General features: G+C 51.0%; 1 protein-coding gene across 4 annotated transcripts in view; it reads right to left on the bottom strand.

Moving 5' to 3' along the window:
• THBS1 (thrombospondin 1) overlaps positions 1–22,196 on the bottom strand; it is an 86,540-nt gene that overhangs the window by 21,574 nt on the left and 42,770 nt on the right. For all 4 annotated transcript variants that reach the window (XM_069209155.1, XM_069209157.1, XM_069209158.1 and 1 more), the window contains exons 11-17: positions 21,264–21,437; positions 21,029–21,156; positions 17,947–18,099; positions 15,047–15,265; positions 10,856–10,963; positions 8,212–8,371; positions 6,063–6,181 (exon numbers count right to left, since the gene is read on the bottom strand). In XM_069209155.1, the coding sequence (XP_069065256.1) occupies positions 6,063–6,181; positions 8,212–8,371; positions 10,856–10,963; positions 15,047–15,265; positions 17,947–18,099; positions 21,029–21,156; positions 21,264–21,437 (1,061 nt within the window). The remainder of the gene's footprint in view (positions 1–6,062; positions 6,182–8,211; positions 8,372–10,855; positions 10,964–15,046; positions 15,266–17,946; positions 18,100–21,028; positions 21,157–21,263; positions 21,438–22,196) is intronic.

The following is a 22,196-nucleotide window of genomic DNA, read 5'->3' as shown; positions in this document are numbered from 1 at the left end:
GACTCGAAAATACTTCTTCGAAGAAAAACAACTTGTAACACTCCGACCCAACACCAGATGGCGAGCTCATGCATACCATGTGTATCTACAGCGACAGATGCCATCGAACATAGGTGTTACAGGCTTGGGAGGGGTAGCCTCCCCAAGCCACTGGTTTGCTTTGAAGGGCACATTTGGTGCCCTCTGTGCATAAACCAATCCACACCGGTTCAGGGACCCCCCCAGTCCCAGCTCTGTCCCAAAACTGGACAATGGAAAGTGGAGTGACCACTCCCCTGTCCATCACCACCCCAGGGGTGGTGTCCAGAGCTCCTCCATAGGGTCCCTGGGTTCTGCCGTCACGTTTCCAAGGTTGGCGGGGAACTCTGGGAGCATCTGAGTGGTGAGGCCAGGTTGGTGACGTCAGAGCCCTCTCCTGGTAGGTGCTTACCTGGTTAGGTGACCAATCCCTCTGTAAGGGCTATTTAGGGTCTCTCCCTTGGGTGGGTCCTTAGATTTGACTTGCAAGATTAAAGCAGGACTCCTCTGCAAACTATGCTTCAACTTCTGGCCACTGGAACCGACAAACTCTGCTACAACGAAGAAGACTCTTCTGCAACTTTGTTTCCATGTCTCCTGCTAGCTTTGCAACATTTCCCTGGCCATGCATCCTCAGAAGACAGCAAATCTTCAGCCTGCACAAGAAGAAGGAATCTCCCTTGGAGTGAAGGAGTCACTCTCCTGCAACCGCAGGCACCTACAGCAAGCAACGATTGGCTCCTGGGGATCCTCTCTCCTGCTGAGTTTCGTGGATCCTGCATCATGGGTGGTGGTCCGGAGTAGTCCTCTGGGTCCTCTCTGCCAGATGCCCAACTTTGGTGGAGGTAAGCCTTTGCCTACGCACGCAGGACATTTCCCCCATGCATCATGTCTCTTGCAGCTGCAAAGGCTTGTTTGCATCTCCTCCAAGGGATGTTTAGGCAACATGTAGCTCAGCCCCCGGCACTCTATCCTGCAAAGCAGAGCCTCCTGCGTGGTTCTCCTGCAGCGTGGGATTCTCTTTTGTAGTGCAGGGTGGGCTTCTTCTGCGACTCCTATGCCCCCGTCTTGTGTGTCTCCTGTGGGTGCTGCCTCTGCTCCTCAGGACTCTCTGCGACGCTGAGGGACCTCTGTGACTCCCCCCTCCTGGGTTGAGTCTTCCTGGGCCTTGCTGGTCTCCGGCAGCACCTCCTTTTCACTAACCATGAGTTTGCCTGTGCTAAAGCTTTTTGGAACTCCTGCACTGACACCCGTCTGCAATCTTCCTTCCAGTGTAGGGCTTCATTTGCATCCATCAGGAACTCTTCTTTGGCTTCAGGGCTGCAGGGCTGACCTGTTTTTCCTCACCATCGCCCAACTCCTGCATCCACAGCTGGGTGGGTAGCATCTACTCCTCCTGGCCTCCACTGTGACTCTTGGACTTGGTTCCCTCTCCTCACAGGTCTTCTTTCTTCAGGAATCCACAACTGGTTTACTTGCAGTCTTCTCTGGGTGACTTATTTTTCTTCTTTGTCTCCTTTTGGGTGGTTTGGGGAAAATCCAATGGTTTACTCCTGCATTCCTGATCACTGGGGGGTACCGTGTTACTGAACTCTGGTTTTCTAGTACTCCCAGCTCCCCTCTACACATTTCACTTCCCTAGGTGGGGGTCCTGTATTTGCATTCCATTTTTTTAGTTTATGGTGTGGGCTCCCCCTTGGGTCACTATTGGTTGTTGCTATTTGCACTGTTTCTAACCTTTTTTATGCCTGTTTCTGATTAATAGTGTGTATATTTAAGGGCATATTTATACTTTATTTGCACTGAATTAGCAAAAAATAAAGACAACTCTATATTTATATTTTGACGCTAGACCTGACTAGCATCAAAATATTGGAGTTAAAGTAATTTTTTTGATCTGTGAAACCACCTTGAGTCAATGAGATGCAAGGTAGGCATTCCTGTCCAAAAAATGACTCAAAGCCCCTAGCGCCTTATTTATCCTCCCTTGCAAAAAAGGTGCATGAGGGGGGTGGGGTGGGGGTAGGCTGGCCTAAATAATGGCATTAAGTCTGCTTAGCGCCATTATTTAATACCTGGGTCAGGGCAGGCGTTAGGGTATCTGTGGACCCATTTCCATAGTCAAACACCATGGAAAGAGCCCACAGGTGCCCACCCCAAGCCCCAGGAACACCCCCACCCACACCAGAGGGACACCAGAGGATGGGGGGACCCCATCCCAGGTAAGTAGGGTAAGCAGAGGTAAGTATTTTTAAAACAAAATTAAAGTGCCATTGAGGGCCCTGAAATGGGACCCCAACATGGCACTGGGTGCAATGGCCATGACCAGGGGACCCTTGTTCCCTTTGCTCGCCATTGGGGTGGTGGGCATGACTCCTGTCTTTTTTAAGACATGAGTTATGTGGTATGGATGATTTTGCATCAGGAAATGACGTTAGGCTGATTAAAGGCATTTTTTTTGCCTCTAACCAGCCTAGCGTAATTTTTCGGTTCAAAACCCCCTTCCACCATACTGCCACTCCACCCGGCTAACATAATTTTCCAAGACGATAGCCCACCCTTTGCGGCGGCTTGCGGGATTCCATAAATTTGGCGCCCGGCTGGCGCTCTGGAATGATGCAAGCCGGCGCTATACTTTTTGACGCAAAACTTTGTTTGCACAGTTTTGTGTCAAAAAGTATAAATATGGGCCTTAGTGTATTACTTACCTCCTAAGGGTGGGTTACCTGTATAGTATTTTGTGGTGATTTGTTCCAAAAATAAAGTACCTTTATTTTTGTACAACTGAGTGTTTTCTCTCATGTGTGTAAGTGCTGTGTGACTACAGTAGTATTGCATGAACTTTGCATGTCTCCTAGATAAGCCTTGGTTGCTCATCCACAGCTACCTCTAGAGAGCCTGGCTTCTAGACTCTGCTTACACTTCACTAAGAGGGGATACCTGGAATAAGGTGTAAGTACCTTGGGTATCCTCCACACACAAGGCCAGCTTCCTACAACAGCGCTCTGTTGCTTTCTAACTAGGTTAGCGATATATAAAATGCAATTACCTACATACAAGCAGAATCCATACATACAAGCATCTGCGTCTAAGAGTCCTTACTTACTGTAGCCAAGAGTCCCTCTAGACAGACTTGGTAAAGGAGAATACCTCTAGCAAGAGGCAGAGTCCCACCAGACAGACATGGTAGAGGAGAATAACTCCAGCAAGAGGCGGGTCCAACCAGACAGACATGGTGGAGGAGAACACCACCAGCAAGAGACAGAGCCCCACCAGACAGATGGTGGACAGTACCTCTAGACAGGGCTGAGTCCCAAAAGGAGGAGGCATGGGGAGGAAAGTGGCTATAGCAAAGAGGTGCAGTACCACCAAACAGCCTTCATGGTGGGTACCTATAGACAAGATGCAGAGTCCCACCAAACAGACATGGTGGAGGTAATTACTTCCAGGCAACAGATAGAATTCCGCCAGACAGACATGGTAGGAGAGGAGCTCTAGACAAGAGGCAGGCAGATGCAAAGCATTGTGGCAGGTTAGCGGGAAGTGGTGGCGTGGGGTGGAGCACTGCAGCATAAAGCAGTGTGGAGTTGAAGTGGGTGATGTGAAGCAGGCATGTGTGAAGCATTGTGGACGAGCAGCGTGGAGGAGAGGACTAGAGCGGCACAGCGTGGCACACTGTGGTGTGGTGTGGAGCTGTAAGGTGTGGAGAGGTGAAGCATAGAGCATTCTAGTGTGAAGCATTGTTCTAGGATATCATGGAGCAAAGCGTCTGGAGCGTTGGTGCATAAACAGATGTGGAGTGGAAGTGGGTGATGTGAAGCAGGGATGTGTGAAGCATTGTGGCCGAGCAGCGTGGAGGAGAGTACTAGAGCAGTGCAGTTTGGCACACTGTGGTGTGGAGCTGTGGAGAGGTGAGGCATGGAGCACTCCAGTGTGAAGCATTGTTGCAGGGTACCATGGAGCGAAGTGGGAGGAGCGTTGCAGCATAAACAGGTGTCAAGTGGAACTGTGTGATGTGAAGCAGGGATGTGTGAAGCATTAAGGCTGGGCAGCATAGAGAGGGACTAGAGCAGTGCAGCGTGGTGCACTGTGGTGTGGTGTGGAGCTGTGTGGCGTGGAGCTGTGTGGTATGAAGCAAGGATGTGTTAAGCATTAAGGCTGGGCAGTGAGGAGGAGAGGGATTGGAGCAGTACAGCATGGCGCACTGCGGTGTGGAGCTGTGTGGCATGGAGCTGTGAGGCGTGGAGAGGTGAGACAGAGCATTCCAATATGAAGCATTTTGGTGGAGTAGCGTGGAGCGGAGGGGCTGGATCATTGCAGCCTAAAACTGTGTGGGGTAGAACTATGTGATGTGAAGCCTTAAGGCTGGTTAGCATAAAGAGGGACTAGAGCAGTGCAGCGTGGCACAGTGTAGTGTGGTGTGGAGCTGTGTGGCGTGGAGAGGTAAGGCACAGCGCATTCTGAGGTGAAGCACTGTGATGGGAAGCGTTTGGGCTGGAGCATTGCAGCCCAGCGCAGTGTGGAAAGGAGCTCTGCTGTGTAGAACGGGGCAGTGTGAAGCTTTGTGGTGAGGCAGTGTGGAGAGGTGCAGAGGGCAGTGTACAGCATGAAATAGGGTGGCGGACACCTTCCAGTCCCTGAGCATGTCCTCTAAACATCCAAGGACACCGGGAAGTGGAACACATGGGAGATGCGGAAGGCGTAGGGAGGGGAAAGGACAGGAGAAGGTGGAAGGAGGCAGAAGGCACGTGGGAGGTGGAAGGCATAGAAGAGACAGAAGGACAGAGTGAGATGGAGGGTGCGGGGAAAGAGGAAGTGGTGAAGAAGGTGGAAGAGAGGGGAAACTGGAAAGCACAGGGGAGGAAGAAGGACTTAAGGCCTGATTTAGAGTTTGGCAGAGAAGTTACTCCGTCACAAGCGTGACGGATATCCCGGCCGCATTATTACGATCTCCATACAGTTGTAATAATTGTAGTATGGTACACAGGATATTTGTGACCCCTCCGCCAAAATAAATCAGGCCCATAATGAGGTGGAAGGGTGGAATGGAGGTTGAAATCACAAGGGAGGTGAAAGGTGGAAGGCATGTGGGAAGCCTTGCCCATAGCGTGCAGACTGCGACTGACAAGCCTGACGGACAGCATTGACTCATTCATACCAGAGACTGGAACATTCCAGTGGTAATGGGCTGGGACGCCCCTCAGGCCCTGCAGGCGGCAAACCTGGGTTGCAGGCAGGACAAGCCGGCACAGGCCTCCCCATGCAACTTCCAACCTGAGAGTGGCACAGGTGGCGGGATCCACTATGGGTGTTGGGGGGTGGGAGGAGGCATGGTGGTGGGGGCAAGAGGGTGGGAGGGGGATTAATGGGGGAAGGTCAGGGTTAGTGAGAGAGAGGGGAGTGGTGTCTAGGGTTGCAAAATGTCTTACAGTCTGCACGCAACTCAGACCACACTTTTTCTTTTTACAAGTGAACTACTGGTTTACTCTGGGAAGAGGTGAGCAGGCCACTGAAAGGTTGAGCCAGATGCTTGGTTCAGCTCAAGGTCCTCTTGGAACCTCCAGCTCAAAACGAGCAGACCCTCCATGTTCTCCCTGCAACCCAATGCTCTAACTTTGCGCACAAAAAATTAAAGACAAACATTACTCTGCTATGTAAAAGGAAAAAACAAAGAAAAACAAAGGAGGGAGAAAGAGCTACCAAATAAATGGTTGAATTGCACAATTGGAAACAAGAAAATCTGTGATCCATCCCAGCATTCCAACTTGACCATATGATGTGTGACCCTAAGCAAATACTTTAACAGGGCCTCGTATTTTTTCCATTATCAATTATGAGAGAAACTTCCAGTCTATCTTTCCTGCTTGTAAATAAGAAACCTCGAAGCACACTAAGGGGCATATTTACAAGCCCCATGTGTCGCAGGTGCGTCACTAATTGTGTCACTGTGTTTTCCTTACTGTGTCAGGGAGGCGTACCATGGGCATTGGGGTGGGTGTTCCCACGCAACACCCATGGGTTTTGATGCATTGTACTACACTCACCTGCTCCGGGTTGTGCTCCAGGGGGCAGTTGTCACATTGGTCTCCAACTCCATCCCGATCAGTGTCTTTTTGGTCCACATTGTACACATAGGGGCAGTTGTCTCTCTCATTGAGGATTCCTGTGAAAGGAAGTGATGGGGAAGATTTTTAGCTTCATTACTGCCACTAGAGACTGCATCTGCAAAACAACCCACAACAACCACACACATCCAGCACACAGTCACACACCAACCACATACAGTCAGGCTGATGCACAGCAGCCAGGATCAAGCACACAATCAGACAGAAGCAGACAACAACCACACACACCCAGGACAGTGACACGGACCTATCACACACAGCTAGGACACAGGCTAACTGCCACAACACACAGGCAGGACAAAGTCACACACCAACTACACACAGACAAGACAGATGCATAGGCCCACCACACACAGCCATGACAGCTGCACAGTGACACAGAGCCACAGCACAAAACCTGACCATGGGCAGACTCCACCACACACATCGTGGACAAAGGCAGACAACCAGCACAAACTGATAAGACAAACTCACATGTCCAAAACACACAGCCATGACAAATGTACAGAGGCACAGACCCACCATACACACCTAGGAGAGCAGCACAGTGGCACACACTCACCACATATAGTCATGATAGGTTCTCAGAGGCAAACACACAACCAGAAAAGATTACAGAGGCACAGACCCACCACGCACAACAAGGTCCGCTGCACAGTGGCACATAACCACCACACATAGCCAGGACAGAGGTAGACATCTGAGAAACACAGCCATGGCAGCTGCACAGCAGCAGAGCCACAGCATTCACAGTCAGGACAGCTACAGTGACGCACAGACCCACTATGTACAGTTGAAATAGCTGCAGAGAGGCACACACTCACCATAGGCAGCAAGGACATCTGCACAGTGGCAAAGATCCACAACATTGGCACAAACCACCACACAGAACCAGGAAAGGTTTACAAAAGGTAAAGGCACACAACTAGGAGCAAGTCACAGACACACCACACACAGTCAGGGTAGGTGCACAGAAGTACACAGCGAGGACAGAGATGAAGACTGACCACACAGAGCCAGGATCAAAGCACAGACCCACCGTACACAGCAAGGACAGAGGCACAGAATCACCATACACAGCAAGGACAGAGGAACAGACACCCAACACAGTCAAAGCAGCTGCACAGAGACACCAGTCCAAGCACATACAGACAGGACAAGTGCACAGACCCACCACAAACAGCAAGGACAGAAATGCAGACCTGCCACACACAGCAAGGACAGAGAAACAGATCCACCACACGCAGCAAAGACAGATACGCAGACCAACCACACACAGCAATGACTGAGGCACAACATCACGACACACAGCAAGGACAGGGGCACAAATCCATCACCCACAGCAAGAACAAAGACTTAGACACACCACACAGAGCAAGGACAGAGGCATAAAATAACCACATACAGCAAGGACTGAGGCACAGAATAACACCACACAGCAAGGAGAGGTTCACAGATCCACCACACACGGCAAGGACAGAGGCACTGATCCACCACACACAGGATGGACAGAGGCACAGATCCACCACACACCGCAAGGAAAGAGGCACAGATCCACCACACACAGCAAGGACAGAGGCAAAGAATCCACACACACCTAGGACAGGTGCACACACCCACTACACACAGCTAGGACAGAGGCACAGACCCACCACACACCACAAGGAAAGAGGCACAGATCCACCACACACAGCAAGGACAGAGGCAAAGAATCCACACACACCTAGGACAGGTGCACACACCCACCACACACAGCTAGGACAGAGGCACAGACCCACCACACACTGCAAGGAAAGAGGCACAGATCCACCACACACCGCAAGGAAAGAGGCACAGATCCACCACACACAGCAAGGACAGAGGCAAAGAATCCACACACAGCTAGGACAGGTGCACACACCCACCACACACAGCTTGGACAGAGGCACAGACCCACTACACACAGCAAGAACAGAGGCACAGACCCACCACACATAGTCACATCAACACTGCATCAAGGATGCATGTTCAGTTTTTACACTGAGTCCCTCCTGATGGAGAAAGAGAGGAGGACTCTGATATGGCCTACCATCGCCATCAATGTCCACGGCACAGGCGTCGCCTTCTCCGTTGCTGTCAGTGTCCATCTGGTCTGGGTTGTGGTTGTAAGGGCAGTTGTCACAGCGGTCACCCACGTCATCACGGTCGTAGTCATACTGCTCAGGGTTATAGATGAACTGGCAGTTGTCCTGCAATGGGTAGAAGGCTGTGTTTTAGTGTGGGCAAGTGAGGCTATGTGTTTATGTGGGTGTGGGCAAGTGCGGCTGAGTGTTAATCTGTGTGTGCTAATGTGTGTGGGTGTAAGTGAGGCTGTGTGTTAATGTGTGTGGGTGTATGCGATTGTGTTAGTCTGTATGTGGATGCATGTGAGGCTGTGTGTTAATGCGTAGGTGCAAGAATGTGTATACATGCAAGTGAGGCTGTGTGTGTAGGTGAAAGTGAGGCTGTGTGTTAATGTATGCGCATGTACAAGCGAGGCCGTGTGTTAATGTGTGTGCAGGTACAAGTGAGGCTGCGTCTTAATGTGTGTGCGGGTACAAGTGAGGCTGCGTCTTAATGTGTGTGCAGGTACAAGCGAGGCTGTGCGTTAATGTGTGTGCAGGTACAAGAGAGGCTGTGCGTTAATGTGTGTTAAGGTACAAGCGAGGCTGTGTGTTAATGTGTGTGCAGGTACAAGTGAGGCTGTGTGTTAATGTGTGTGCAGGTACAAGCGAGGCTGTGTGTTAATATGTGTGCAAGTACAAGTGTGACTGTGTGTGTGTGTGCAGGTACAAGCATGGCTGTGTGTCAGTGTGTGTGCGGGTACAAGCAAGGCTGTGTGTTAATGTGTGTGCAGGTACAAGCGAGGCTGTGTGTTAATGTGTGTGAGTGTGCAGGTACAAGCGAAGCTGTGTGTTAATGTGTGTGCGGATACAAGTGAGGCTGTGTGTGTGCAGGTACAAGCATGGCTGTGTGTTAGTGTGTGTGTGGGTACAAGCATGGCTGTGTGTTAGTGTGTGTGGGTACAAGCGAGGCTATGTGTTAATGTGTGTGCGGGTACAAGCGAGGCTGTGTGTTATAGTGTGTGCGGGTACAAGCGAGTCTGTGTTATAGTGTGTGCAGGTACAAGCGAGGCTGTGTGTTAAAGTGTGTGCGGGTACAAGCAAGGCTGTGTGTTATAGTGTGTGCGGGTACAAGCGAGGCTGTGTGTTAATGTGTGTGCAGGTTCAAGCGAGGCTGTGTGTTAATGTGTGTGCGGATACAAGTGAGGCTGTGTGTTATAGTGTGTGCAGGTACAAGCGAGGCTGTGTGTTATAGTGTGTGCGGGTACAAGCGAGGCTGTGTGTTATAGTGTGTGCGGGTACAAGCGAGGCTGTGTGTTATAGTGTGTGCGGGTACAAGCGAGGCTGTGTGTTAATGTGTGTGCATGTACAAGCGAGGCTGTGTGTTAATGTGTGTGCGGATACAAGTGAGGCTGTGTGTTATAGTGTGTGCGGGTACAAGCGAGTCTGTGTGTTATAGTGTGTGCGGGTACAAGCGAGGCTGTGTGTTAATGTGTGTGCAGGTACAAGCAAGGCTGTGTGTTAATGTGTGTGTGCGGATACAAGTGAGGCTGTGTGTGTGCAGGTACAAGCATGGCTGTGTGTTAGTGTGTGTGTGGGTACAAGCGATGCTGTGTGTTAATGTGTGTGCAGGTACAAGCGAGGCTCTGTGTTAACCTGCGTGTGGGTTCAAGCGAGACCGCCTAATCTAGGTCATGCCCTGCGGGCATGTACAGAGTGAGGATGTGCTTACAGTCTATATGTGCACAAGACTAACATGCTAAGAAGCCCTGTGTGCATACAGCCACGTGTGCACACAGTCAGCCCGCGTGCGCGCACACACACACACACACACACACACACACTCACAACAGCAGGGGTCTGCCCCCACATACACACTCAGCAGCGGCCTGCCCATTTACTCCAAGGGTGCTGAGTCAGTGCCCGGAATACTCTACATCACCCTCCTTGTGTGGTGGCATGAAAGGGAGGCGACACCCATGTGTTAGAATGTGTGCACCGGAGCGCAGAAGATGATGTTTGCTTGTGTAAATCTGCACCCACCTGCTATGTCTCCAGCTCACATGCAGGTCGTGAAAGGAGAAGACAAGTATTTGTATAAAAGTTCAAACAGCATTCAAAGTGCCATAAAAGCTTCAGAAAAGCAATCTCTTCAACTTGCTATTTTGGCAGAATCTCAGGGAATGATGCGCTGGGGTGGGCGTCACAAACTCTCTTTCCAGGCAGTGTGAGGTGAGTCCAAGAGCAGCAGACACTGCAAGGACCTGCTTCAAGGTGATGGAAGTGGCTGCAGACCCTGACATAGGGCTCCATCTCGGGATGAGGCAAAGAGCCCTAGCTACAATGGCCTCTATCTAAAAACAGCCCCAAGTAGGAGCCCACTCCTGGAGTGGAGATGGAGGATCTGATGGGGGCAGAGGTGTGCATGGACGTAGAGATGTAATGTGTGTAACCTGTTGAGAGCCCTAGGTTCAGTGGCCTCGGTCTGTGCAGAACAGGCCCAAGTCGGAGCCCACTCGTGGAGTGGAGATGAGGAGTCTTGGGAGGGAGGGGAGACCTATGTAGAGCATGGTCAAGGATAAAGCTCCGAGGACAGCAGTATGTGTGGTCGGGGCAGTGGTCCGAACTTACCCTGTCATCGGGGATCCCATCGTTATCGTCGTCGTTATCGCAGGCGTCGCCAATGCCATCTTTGTCGTAATCCTCCTGTCCCGAGTTCGGAAGGTTGGGGCAGTTATCCTGGAAAGAGATGGGGTGGGTGTTTTACTTTTACCAAAGGATGTCGAGAAGAGAATAAAAAACACAAAACAAGGGTTGAACACTCCAGCAGCTTCATATGATAATGTTTGCTTTGTGGAATAGGGAGCAGTATTTGTGGCTTGCCTAAGGCTGGCAGTTTTGTTTAATGAGTAACAACAAGAAGGTGAAGGATGGATGCTTGAATTAATCTCAGCTACTGGCAATCACTTGGGCTGCATTCCCAATCCAGTCAAACCTCAGTTTAGACCCAGCCACATAACGATGGATTGGGATGCAGCCCTAGTGATTACCAGTACCTTCTGTACTCTCTTCACTGGCTTCTGCCCTAAGTGTCCTTACCGGCTTCTTCTCTGCTCTCTTCAGTGGCTCCTGCCCTATGTTTCCTTACCGGCTCCTTCTGTGCTCTTTTCACTGGCTCCTGCCTTAAGTGTCTTTATCGGCTCCTTCTGTACTCTCTTTATTGGCTCCTGCCCTACATGTCTTCAATGACTGCTGCTCTACTCGTCTTTGGCGTCTCCTGCTCTACTTGTCTTTAATGGCTCCTACTCTACGTGACTTTAGCGGCTCCTGCTCTACGTGACTTTAGCGGCTCCTGCTCTACGTGACTTTAGCGGCTCCTGCTCTGTTCTTTAATGACTCCTGCTCCATGTGTTGCTGGCAGCTCCTGCTCTACTCGTCTTAAAAGGCTCTTGCTCTTGTCTTTAATGACTACTGCTCTACATGTTGTTGGTGGCTCCTGCTCTAATTGTCTGTAGCGGCTCCTGCTCTACTCGTCATCAGCGGCTCCTGCTGTATTGTGTAGGAAGCTGGCATGGTGTGTGGTGGACACCTATGTTGTTGGCACCTTATTCCAGGTCCAGGTATCCCCTATTAGTGAAGTGAGGCAGTGTCTAGGATGCCAGGACTCTCTAGAGGTAGATGTGGATGAGCAGCCAAGGTTTATCTAGGAGACATGCAAAGCTCATGCAACTCCACTGTAGTCACACAGCACTTACACACATGAGAGAAAACACTCAGTGTTACAAAAAATAAAGGTACTTTATTACAGTTACACAACATTAGATTACTTATAGGCACTCACCCCAACTGGAGGTAAGTATACACTAAATATATGTGGGAAAGTACCCTCTTTTTGGTATGGTTATCCCACTTTTTGCCTGCTGTCAGTATGTCTTGAATGTGTTCACTGGGATCATGCTAACCAGGACCCCAGTTACTGTGCTCTCTCCCTCTAAATTTGGCTGCTTAGGACTTAGCACACCCCACAATTGACATACTGGTGCCCTCAGCATATGGTACCCAGGTACCCAGGGTATTGGGGCACCAGGAGTTCCCCATGGGCTGCAGCATGTATTGTGCCATCCATGGGAGCCCATGCAAAATGTGTCTGCAGGCCTGCCATTTTAGCCTGCCTGAAAAGGTGCATGCACCCTTTCACTACAGGTCACCGCACCAGGTCACTGTAAGTCACCCCTGTGGTAGGCCCTCCTAGCCCAGAGGGCAGGGTGCAGGTACCTGTTTGTTAGGGCACCCCTGGCATTAGTAGAGGTGTCCCTACAAACTCCAGCTCCATTACACTGGACTTGTGAGTGCTGGCAAGACATTTTACCCGTGTACCTGAGGTGCCCAGTTGCAGTTTCAGTGGCCAGGAGCAGAAGTAAACATTGCAGTGGGGTCCTGGTGGAGTCTTGCACATCGAATGTGGGGACCCACCCGCAAGGGAGTTTCTACATAGTCCTTCCAGGGTTGGTCACTCCGCACGGTGATCACCTATCAGGAGGGGTCTCTGACGTCACCTGCCTGGCATGGCCACTCAGATGCTCGCAGATTTCAAGATGGCAGAATCAGGTGGCCACTTGGAGGAGCTCTGGGCACCACCCATGGGGTGGTGATGGACAGGGGAGTGGTCACTCCCCTTTGCATTGTCCAGTTTCATGCCAGAGCAAGGATCAGGGGTCCCTTAGCTGGTGCAAAACTGTTTATGCAAGGAGGGAACCAGGGGCCATATGTACGAAAGCTTTTTCCCATAGACACAGAATGGGTAAAACCCTTTGGTACATCTGGCCCCAAATGTGCCATTCAAAGAATGCCTGTGGCTTGGGAAGGCTACCCCCTCCTCAACCTTGTAACACCTATTTCCAAAGGGAGAGGGTGTTGCCTCCCCTCTCCCAAAGGAAATCCTTTGTTCTGTCTTCCCCTGCCTGAGCTGGTCAAGCAGGAGGAGGGCAGAATCCTGTCTGAGGGGTGGCGGCAGCAGCACAGGCAGGCTGGAAAGCCCTGGAAAACTGGTAGGAGTAATACTGGGGGGGTCTTCCAAGGAGCCCCTAGAGTGCATGCAATCATAGAACCAATACTGGCCTTAGTATTGCGGTATGAACATGCCCCGGTTCAGAGTTACCATTATGTAGCTGGACACAGGTGGTGACCAGTGGCCAGTACATAGCTAACATGGCTTCCCCACACTTACGAAGTCCAGTGCATTAGAACTGGATTTCCTGGGGGCACCTCTGCTCATGCAGGGGTTCCCTCACTCATAGGGACCTGCACCCTGCCCTTATGGCTGGAAGGGCCTGCCATAGGTGTGACTTACAGTGACCTGGTGCAGTGACCAGCAGTGAAAGGGTGCATGCACCATTTCACGCAGGCTGCAATGGCAGGCCTGCAGATACACTTTGCATGGGCTTACATGGGTGGTATAGTACATGCTGCAGCCCATGGGTGACCCCTGGTGCCTTAATGCCCTGAGTACCTAAATACCATATAGTCAGTGCACAAAGGTCAAAGGTAACCACATTTGGAGGGAGAGAGCCCAATCACTGAGGTCCTGGTTAGCAGGATCCCAGTAAAAACAGTCTAAGAATACTGATAGCAGGCAAAAAGTGGGGGTAACCATGTCAAAAAGAGGGTACTTTCCTACATACTGTACTTCAGTGGCTCAGCTGTAATTTTCTTGCCCAGCTGTTTACTTTAACAACCGTACAGCTCTTGGTTTGTGTCTCTGTAACAGCGCCTGCTGTTCTTTCAATAAGGAGGCTCTGCTTTTCTCCAGCCCCTGCTGCACAGTTCTTCAATTGCCCCTGCTGCATCTCTATTAAAGCGTCTGCTGTGCTGCTCTTCAATTGTGCTTGCTGCATCTCTTTTAAAGCCCCTGCTGCCCTGTTGTTGAATTGCGTCACCAATTTTTTTTATTGCCTCTGCTAAATTGTTCTTTAACTGCCCCTGCTGAAATGTTTTTAATTGCCCCTGCTGCACTGCTCTTTAATTGCACCTGCTACATGTTTTTATTGTCCCTTCTACATGCTTTCATTGCCCCTGCTGTATGGTTTAAGTCTCCCTGCTGCACTATTCTTTACTTGCTCCTGCTGAATGCTTTTTCTTATTCCCCCTGTTGTGTTTTTTATTGCCCCTGCTGCAAGGTACTTTAGTTGCCCCAGCTGCACTGCTCTTCAATTGCCCCTCCTGCACTGCTCTTTAATTGCCTCTACTGCACTGTTCTTCAAATGCCCCAGCTGCACTGCTCTTCAATTGCCCCTGCTGCACTGCTCTCCAATTGCCCCTGCTGCACTGCTCTCCAATTGCCCCTGCTGTACTGCTCTTCAATTGCCCCTGCTGCACTGCTCTTCAATTGCCCCTGCTGCACTGCTCTTCAATTGCCCCTGCTGCACTGCTCTTCAACTGCCTCTGCTGCAGTGTTTTTTAATTGCCCCTCCTACACTGCTGTTTAATTGCCCTTTCTGCACTGCTCTTTAATTGCCCCAGCTGCACTGATTTTCAGTTGCCCCTCCTATACTGCTCTTTAATTGCCCCTCCTGCACTCCTCTTAAACTGCCTCTAATGCAGTGTTTTTTTGATTGCCCCATTGCATTGTTCTTTAATTGCCCCTGCTGCTTGTTTTAATATCCCTGCTGTATGTTCAAGGGCTTCTGCTACAGTCGCTTACACACTTAGTTGTCCTTTTAATTAATTTACAGTATTTTTAACTGCCAAGTTGCATTTTCCTCTAAAAGTTCCAGCTCATTCTTCACAATGTTGTACGTTTTACATCCAGACAGACGTACATACCTTTTTGCAGTGGTAGGTAGCATTGGCAACACAGACGAGGTCCTCATTTGGCCAGCCATCCAAATCTGTGTCCTCCCCACAAATAATGCCATTTCCGGCGTAGCCAGGTTTGCACTCGCACCGGTACGTGGGCTCGCCGTAAGGTCCCAGGTAGTTGCAGCGCGCGTTCTTGTTGCAGTCATGTGTCCCATCTGTGCATGGGTTGCGGGGTTTACAAACCTACAGACGGCAGAAATAGAACCATTCAGTGCCTTGTAAGGTCAAACTAGCTTACTTCCTGTTTTACATGCATCCCACAAATGAAAAATGTGTCTCTGCCACTTAACACCTTCATAGGTGGAATCAAAAGGTAAAATGTGGACCATTCACCCCGATTAAAATATCAAAACGTAACTGCAGCAGTGACCCTTCCTGCCTGTGACCCAAGTTGGAGGTCTGTGTATGCGGGAGCCCTGCTGTGACCTGCGTTGGGATCCATGTATGGGGGTGCCCTGGCTGTGACCTGAGTCAGGGTCAGCGTATGCAGTGCGTCTATGTGGGGTTCCTTCTGTGACCTGCGTCGGGATCCATGTATGCGGGGGCCCTGGCTGTGACCTGAGTCAGGGTCAGCGTATGCAGTCCGTCTATGTGGGCTTCCTTCTGTGACCTGCGTCGGGATCCATGTATGCGGGGGCCCTGGCTGTGACCTGAGTCAGGGTCAGCGCATGCAGTCCGTCTATATGGGCTTCCTTCTGTGACCTGCGTCGGGATCCATGTATGCGGGGGCCCTGGCTGTGACCTGAGTCAGGGTCAGCGTATGCAGTCAGTCTATGTGGGCTTCCTTCTGTGACCTGCGTCGGGATCCATGTATGTGGGGGCCCTGGCTGTGACCTGAGTCGGGGACAGTGTATGCAGAATCCGTCTATGTGGGCTTCCTTCTGTGACCTGCGTCGGGATCCATGTATGCGGGGGCCCTGGCTGTGACCTGAGTCAGGGTCAGCGCATGCAGTCCGTCTATATGGGCTTCCTTCTGTGACCTGCGTCGGGATCCATGTATGCGGGGGCCCTGGCTGTGACCTGAGTCAGGGTCAGCGTATGCAGTCCGTCTATGTGGGCTTCCTTCTGTGACCTGCGTCGGGATCCATGTATGTGGGGGCCCTGGCTGTGACCTGAGTCGGGGACAGTGTATGCAGAATCCGTCTATGTGGGCTTCCTTCTGTGACCTGCGTTGGGATCCATGTATGCGAAGATCATGAGCATTGGGTTGATATATGAGGGGTAAATCTGTGTGGGGTCAGTTACATTAGGTTATATTGATTTGTATAGCGCATTAATCACACAGTATCCAGGCTCTTGGGCAGGTGGGTGGTCCCCAAGGTGCTTATATGATGAGCCAGGTCTTCAGCTTCTTACGTAACTCAAGAAGCGAGGAGGCTCTGATCTGCTGAGGGAGGCTGTTCCATGTCTTGGGTGTGATGTAGAAGAATGAGTGTCCTCCAGTTTTGCTTTTGCAGATGCTGTGTCTGTGTGCGAGTGAGGCAGGCCATATGTGTCTGGTAGGTTTGCAAAAGCGTCATGTATTCTGGTGTTGTGATGTCTAGGGCTTTGTAAGTGTGTGAGAAGCTTGAATTGGATGTACTTGGGAATAGGGACTCAGTGAGGTGCGGTGTGATGTGGGTGCGGCATACGAGTTGAGTGTGAGTCTTGCAGCGCTGTTCTGAATGGTCTGGATTCTGTGTAGAAGTGGTTTGGGGTTTCCAGCATAGAGAACGTTGCCGTAGTCCAGCCTGCTGGTGATGAGTGCTTGTGTGACAGTCCATCTAATGTTTCAAGGCAAGTATTTGAAGATTCTTCACAGCGCTCATAGGATGTTGAAGGTGCACACGGTTGACTTAAGCTATCAGGTTGAACCTTTCGTCTAGGATGATCTCTAGATTTCTTGCGTGGCCTGTGAGTGTGGGTGTTGGTCCTAGCTCCGACAGCCACCAGGTGGTGTCCCATAGGGAGGTCTTTCTGTGGAAGACCAGTACTTCCGTCTTGTCAGATTTGAGCTCCAGGCAGTAGGTTTGCAGTCTTCTACCATCATCTTGCAGTTAGTGAAGTTGCCTCTGGCTATGGTTGTTTTGTCCATGAGTGAGAGGATGAGTTGGGTGTCAGCGGCGTAGGAGATGGCGGTGATGTATTGTGAACAAATCATGTTGGCAAGCAGTGTCATGTATATGTTGAAGAGGGTGAGACTGTGGGACGAACCCTCTGGGACTCCGCAAATTCATTTCTTGGTCTCTGTTGTGAAAGGTGGCATACTGACCGTTTCAGGTCAGGCTTCCCATGAGGAAGGAACAGATCTATTTGAGCGCGGATCTCAATCTCATGGAGTCTTCTGATGAGAGTGTTGTGGGAGACAGTGCTGAAGGTTGTAGAGAGTAAAGCAGGATGGGGGCCACTATTTCTCTTTGGTCCAGGGTGATTTCAGTCTCCTCAGTGGCCCTGATGAGTGCTGTTTCAGTGCTGTGGTTCTTTCTGAATCATGATAGAATGTTGTCTAGAAGATGTTGAAGTTCGAGGTGGGTTTTGAGTTGCTCTCAATTACTTTGGCTGGATAGGGAAATAGGGAGATGGGTCGCAATTTGTTTAGTTAATCTGGGTCAGCTGTGGGCTTCTTGAGGAAGGCGTTGATTTCTGCAAGTTTCCGTTCATCCAGGAAAGTGGTGCAGAGAATTAGATGAATGCGGTACCTTGAGTACGGGGGTCAGTGTGTGCGGGGTTCCTCAATGCGGGGTATGTAAATGTGGGGCCTGTGTATGCAGGGACCTTGTGTTTGGGATCCCTGTATGCGGGGCCTCTGGCTCTAGTTCCTGCCACCTCCACAGCTCTTACTGACGCTTCCAGGCATGAGGAACTGAGTGAGTCACCGTCAGTACCTGCTTGTTTTCTGTAGCCTCCTCCACGCCTTGGCCGAAGGGCTGTGTTCCGGTGAACCGTGGGGGGCAGGGCAGGCAGTTGTACCCCGGCTCTGTGTTCTCGCATCGGTGGATCCCATTGAAGACGAAGCAGGCATCAGGTACCTCTATGCACTGCGGAGGTAAAGCAAGAACCGTGAACAACAGCCACATTTCATCATTACAAACACTTCCCTCCTGAGGAATGCCATGTGTGCTTTGGGCACCATCACACAACACAGCCCAAGGAAGCAAAGATGCATTTACTGATGTATGTTGTGCTGCAAACAGAGCTAGGAGACAATGGAGTCGTGGTGCACACGCCCTGAGGGTATCTGTTCACACAGGGACCCCCACACACACATGTAATGTGTGTACTTAGAGCCTACCTGTCCACATAACATCAGTGCACACAGATGAAGATGGCATGTATGGGGCGACACTACTTAACCATTAGGGCGCATTCACACCAAGAGAGTAGACGTGCACAGAGACCTCCTACCTCTTAAGGCACTCTCACACCAAGAGAGCACACGTGCACAGAGACCTCCTACCTCTTACGGCACACTCATACCAAGAGAGTACCCGTGCACAGAGACCTCCTATGCCACACTCACACCAAGAGAGTACCCGTGCACAGAGACCTCCTATGCCACACTCACACCAAGAGAGTACACGTGCACAGAGACCTCCTATGCCACACTCACACAAAGAGAATACACGTGCACAGAGACCTCCTACCTCTTGCGGCACACTCACACCAAGAGAGTACACGTGCACAGAGACCTCCTATGGCACACTCACACCAAGATAGACACGTGCACAGAGACCTCTTATGGCACACTCACACCAAGAGAGTACACGTGCACAGAGACCTCCTACCTCTTACGGCACACTCACACCAAGAGAGTACACGTGCATAGAGACCTCTTACGGCACACTCACACCAAGAGAGTACACGTGCATAGAGACCTCTTATGGCACACTCACACCAAGAGAGTACACATGCACAGAGACCTACGGCAGACTCACACCAAGAGAGTACTCATGCACAGAGACCTCCTACGGCACACTTACAGAGACCTCCTACCTCTTATGGCACACTCACATGAAGAGAGTACATGTGCAAAGAGACCTCTTACGGCACACTCACACCAAGAGTGTACACGTGCACAGAGACCTACCTCTTACGGCACACTCACACCAAGAGTGTACACGTGCACAGAGACCTACCTCTTACGGCACACTCACACCAAGAGAGTACACATGCACAGAGGCCTCTTACGGCACACTCACACCAAGAGTGTACACGTGCACAGAGACCTACCTCTTACGGCACACTCACACCAAGAGAGTACACGTGTGTAAGCCAATGCCTTCATGGCATGGTTACCCCCTGATTTTTTGCCTTTGCTGATGCTAAGTTTTGATTTGAAAGTGTGCTGGGACCCTAATAACCAGGCCCCAGCACCATTATTCTTTCCCTAAACTGTACCTTTGTCTCCACAATTGGCACAACCCTGGCACTCAGGTAGGTCCCTTGTAACTGGTACCCCTAGTACCAAGGGCCCTGATGCCAGGGAAGGTCTCTAAGGGCTGCAGCATGTCTTATGCCACCCTGGGGACCCCTCACTCAGCACATGTACACTGCCTCACAGCTTGTGTGTGCTGGTGGGGAGAAAATGACTAAGTCGACATGACACTCCCATCAGGGTGCCATGCCAACCTCACACTGCCTATGCAGTATAGGTAAGTCACCTCTCTAGCAGGCCTTACAGCCCTAATGCAGAGTGCACTATACCACAGGCGAGGGCATATGTGCATGAGCACTATACCCCTACAGTGTCTAAGGAAAACCTTACACATTGTAAGTGCAGGGTAGCAATAAGAGTATATGGTCGGGGAGTCTGTCAAACACAAACTCCACAGCACCATAATGGCTACACTGAAAACTGGAAAGTTTGGTATCAAACTTCTCAGCACAATAAATGCACACTGATACCAGTGTAACAAAGGGGGTAAGCCTTTTGAGGCTCAACGCCAGGTGTTACAGTTCCTGCAGGGGGAGGTGCGAAGCACCTCCACCCAGTACAGGCTTTGTTCCTGGCCACAGAGTGGCACTCTCCCCATGTGGCCAGCAACATGTCTGGTGTGTGGCAGGCTGGCAGAAACTGGTCAGCCTACACTAGAAGTCGGGTAGGTATTCAGGGGGCATCTCTAAGATGCCCTTTGGGTGTATGTTACAATATATTGCACACTGGCATCAGTGTGCATTTATTGTGCTGACAAGTTTGATACCAAACTTCCCAGTTTCCAGTGTAGCCATTATGGTGCTCTGGAGTTCGTGTTTGACAGACTCCCAGACCATATACTCTTATGGCTACCCTGCACTTACAATGTCTAAGGTTTTGCTTAGACACTGTAGGGGCATAGTGCTCATGAACATATGCCCTCACCTATGGTATAGTGCACCCTGCCTTAGGGCTGTAAGGCCTGCAAGAGGGGTGACTTACCTATGCCACAGGCAATGTGAGGTTGGCATGGCACTCTGAGGGGAGTGCCATGTCGACTTAGTCATTTTCTCCCCACCAGCGCACACAAGCTGTGAGGCAGTGTGCATAGGCTGAGTGAGGGGTCCCCAGGGTGGCATAAGACATGCTGCAGCCCTTAGAGACTTTGCCTGGCATCAGGGCCCTTGGTACCAGGGGTACCAGTTACAAGGGACTTATCTGAGTGCCAGGGTGTGCCAATTGTGGAGACAAAGGTACAGTTTAGGGAAAGAACACTGGTGCTGGGGCCTGGTTAGCAGGGTCCCAGCACAGTTTTAATCAAAACCTAGCATCAGCAAAGGGAAAAGGTCAGGGGGTAACCATGCCAAGGAGGCATTTCCTTACACTTGGCCTCTTCGGACTTACGTTGTCTGAGATTGTGGCTAGACCAGCAGAGGGTCTATATGGGTGGAAAGATGAAACTGCGCCCCGGTTACCCTCAGGTGAAGCTCAGCCGGGTCATAAGGTGTGGTCAGTGACACTGGGGATCAGCGGCAGAAGTGGCCCCAACCTACCTCGTTGATGTCGGAGCATTGCACCCCGTTGCCTCGGTAGCCCGCAGGACAGGCTCCACACTTCCAGGAGCCATCAATGAAGCTGGTGCACTTGGTTCCTGCAAAGCAGGGGTTGGAGAGGCAGCCGTCTGGTGAGAAGCAGAAAGAGGGGGCTTAGCTGAGAGCTCTTTAGAGGATAAAGCTCTGTCCAGTCTGCTCCAGCTGTTAGTGGTCAGGGACTCTGCGCAGCACTTACCGATGGGGCAGTCCTGCTTGTTGCAGAGCTGGCTCTCCGACGCATCACCCTGGCACTCCTTGCCACCATGCTGGGGCTCTGGGTTGTTGCAGAGCCGGCCTCGCTTCTGGACGCCGCCCCCGCAGGTGACTGTACAGGTATCCCACAGTGACCAGGGGCCCCATGCGCCATTAACTGCAAACAGAGAGTGCAAGAGGCTGTGAGATGTGTGTGGTGTCCAGGATCACGTCTCTGGATAGTGCACTGATGCCCGCCTGCACCTTCTGTGGTGCGTGGACTCGGCTAATGTGATCCAGGCCCTCTAGGACCACCTGTATTGGATAGTACTTTTGTGCAGTAAAACTCACTCAGGACCCAGGTTACGATTGACATGTGTGCAGTTATACGCACTCGGGACACAGGTTATGAGTGACATGTGTGCAGTTATACTCACTCAGGACACAGGGTACGGGTGACATGTGTGCAGTAATACTTACTCTGGACCCAGGTTACGAATGACATGTGTGCCGTAATACTCGGACCCAGGTTACGAATGACATGTGTGCAGTTATACTCACTCAGGACACAGGTTACGAGTGATGTGTGCAGTAATACTCAGGACACAGGGTATGGGTGACGTGTGTGCAGTAATACTCGGACCCAGGTTACGAGTGACATGTGCAGTAATACTCACTCGGGACCCAGGTTACGAGTAACATGTGCGCAGTTATACTCACTCAGGACACAGGTTATGAGTGACATATGTGCAGTTATACTCACTCGGGACACAGGGTACGGGTGACGTGTGTGCAGTAATGCTCACTCTGGATCCAGGTTACGAGTGACATGTGCAGTTATACTCACTCGGGACACAGGGTACGGGTGACATGTGTGCAGTACTACTCGGACACAGGTTACGAGTGACGTGTGCAGTAATACTCAGGACACAGGTTA

Source organism: Pleurodeles waltl, chromosome 9 (assembly GCF_031143425.1).
Source record: "Pleurodeles waltl isolate 20211129_DDA chromosome 9, aPleWal1.hap1.20221129, whole genome shotgun sequence".
In the NCBI taxonomy this organism is placed as follows: Eukaryota; Metazoa; Chordata; class Amphibia; order Caudata; family Salamandridae; genus Pleurodeles; species Pleurodeles waltl.
Note: the sequence above shows the minus strand (reverse complement) of the source record. Positions and strands in the feature narration are given on the sequence as shown.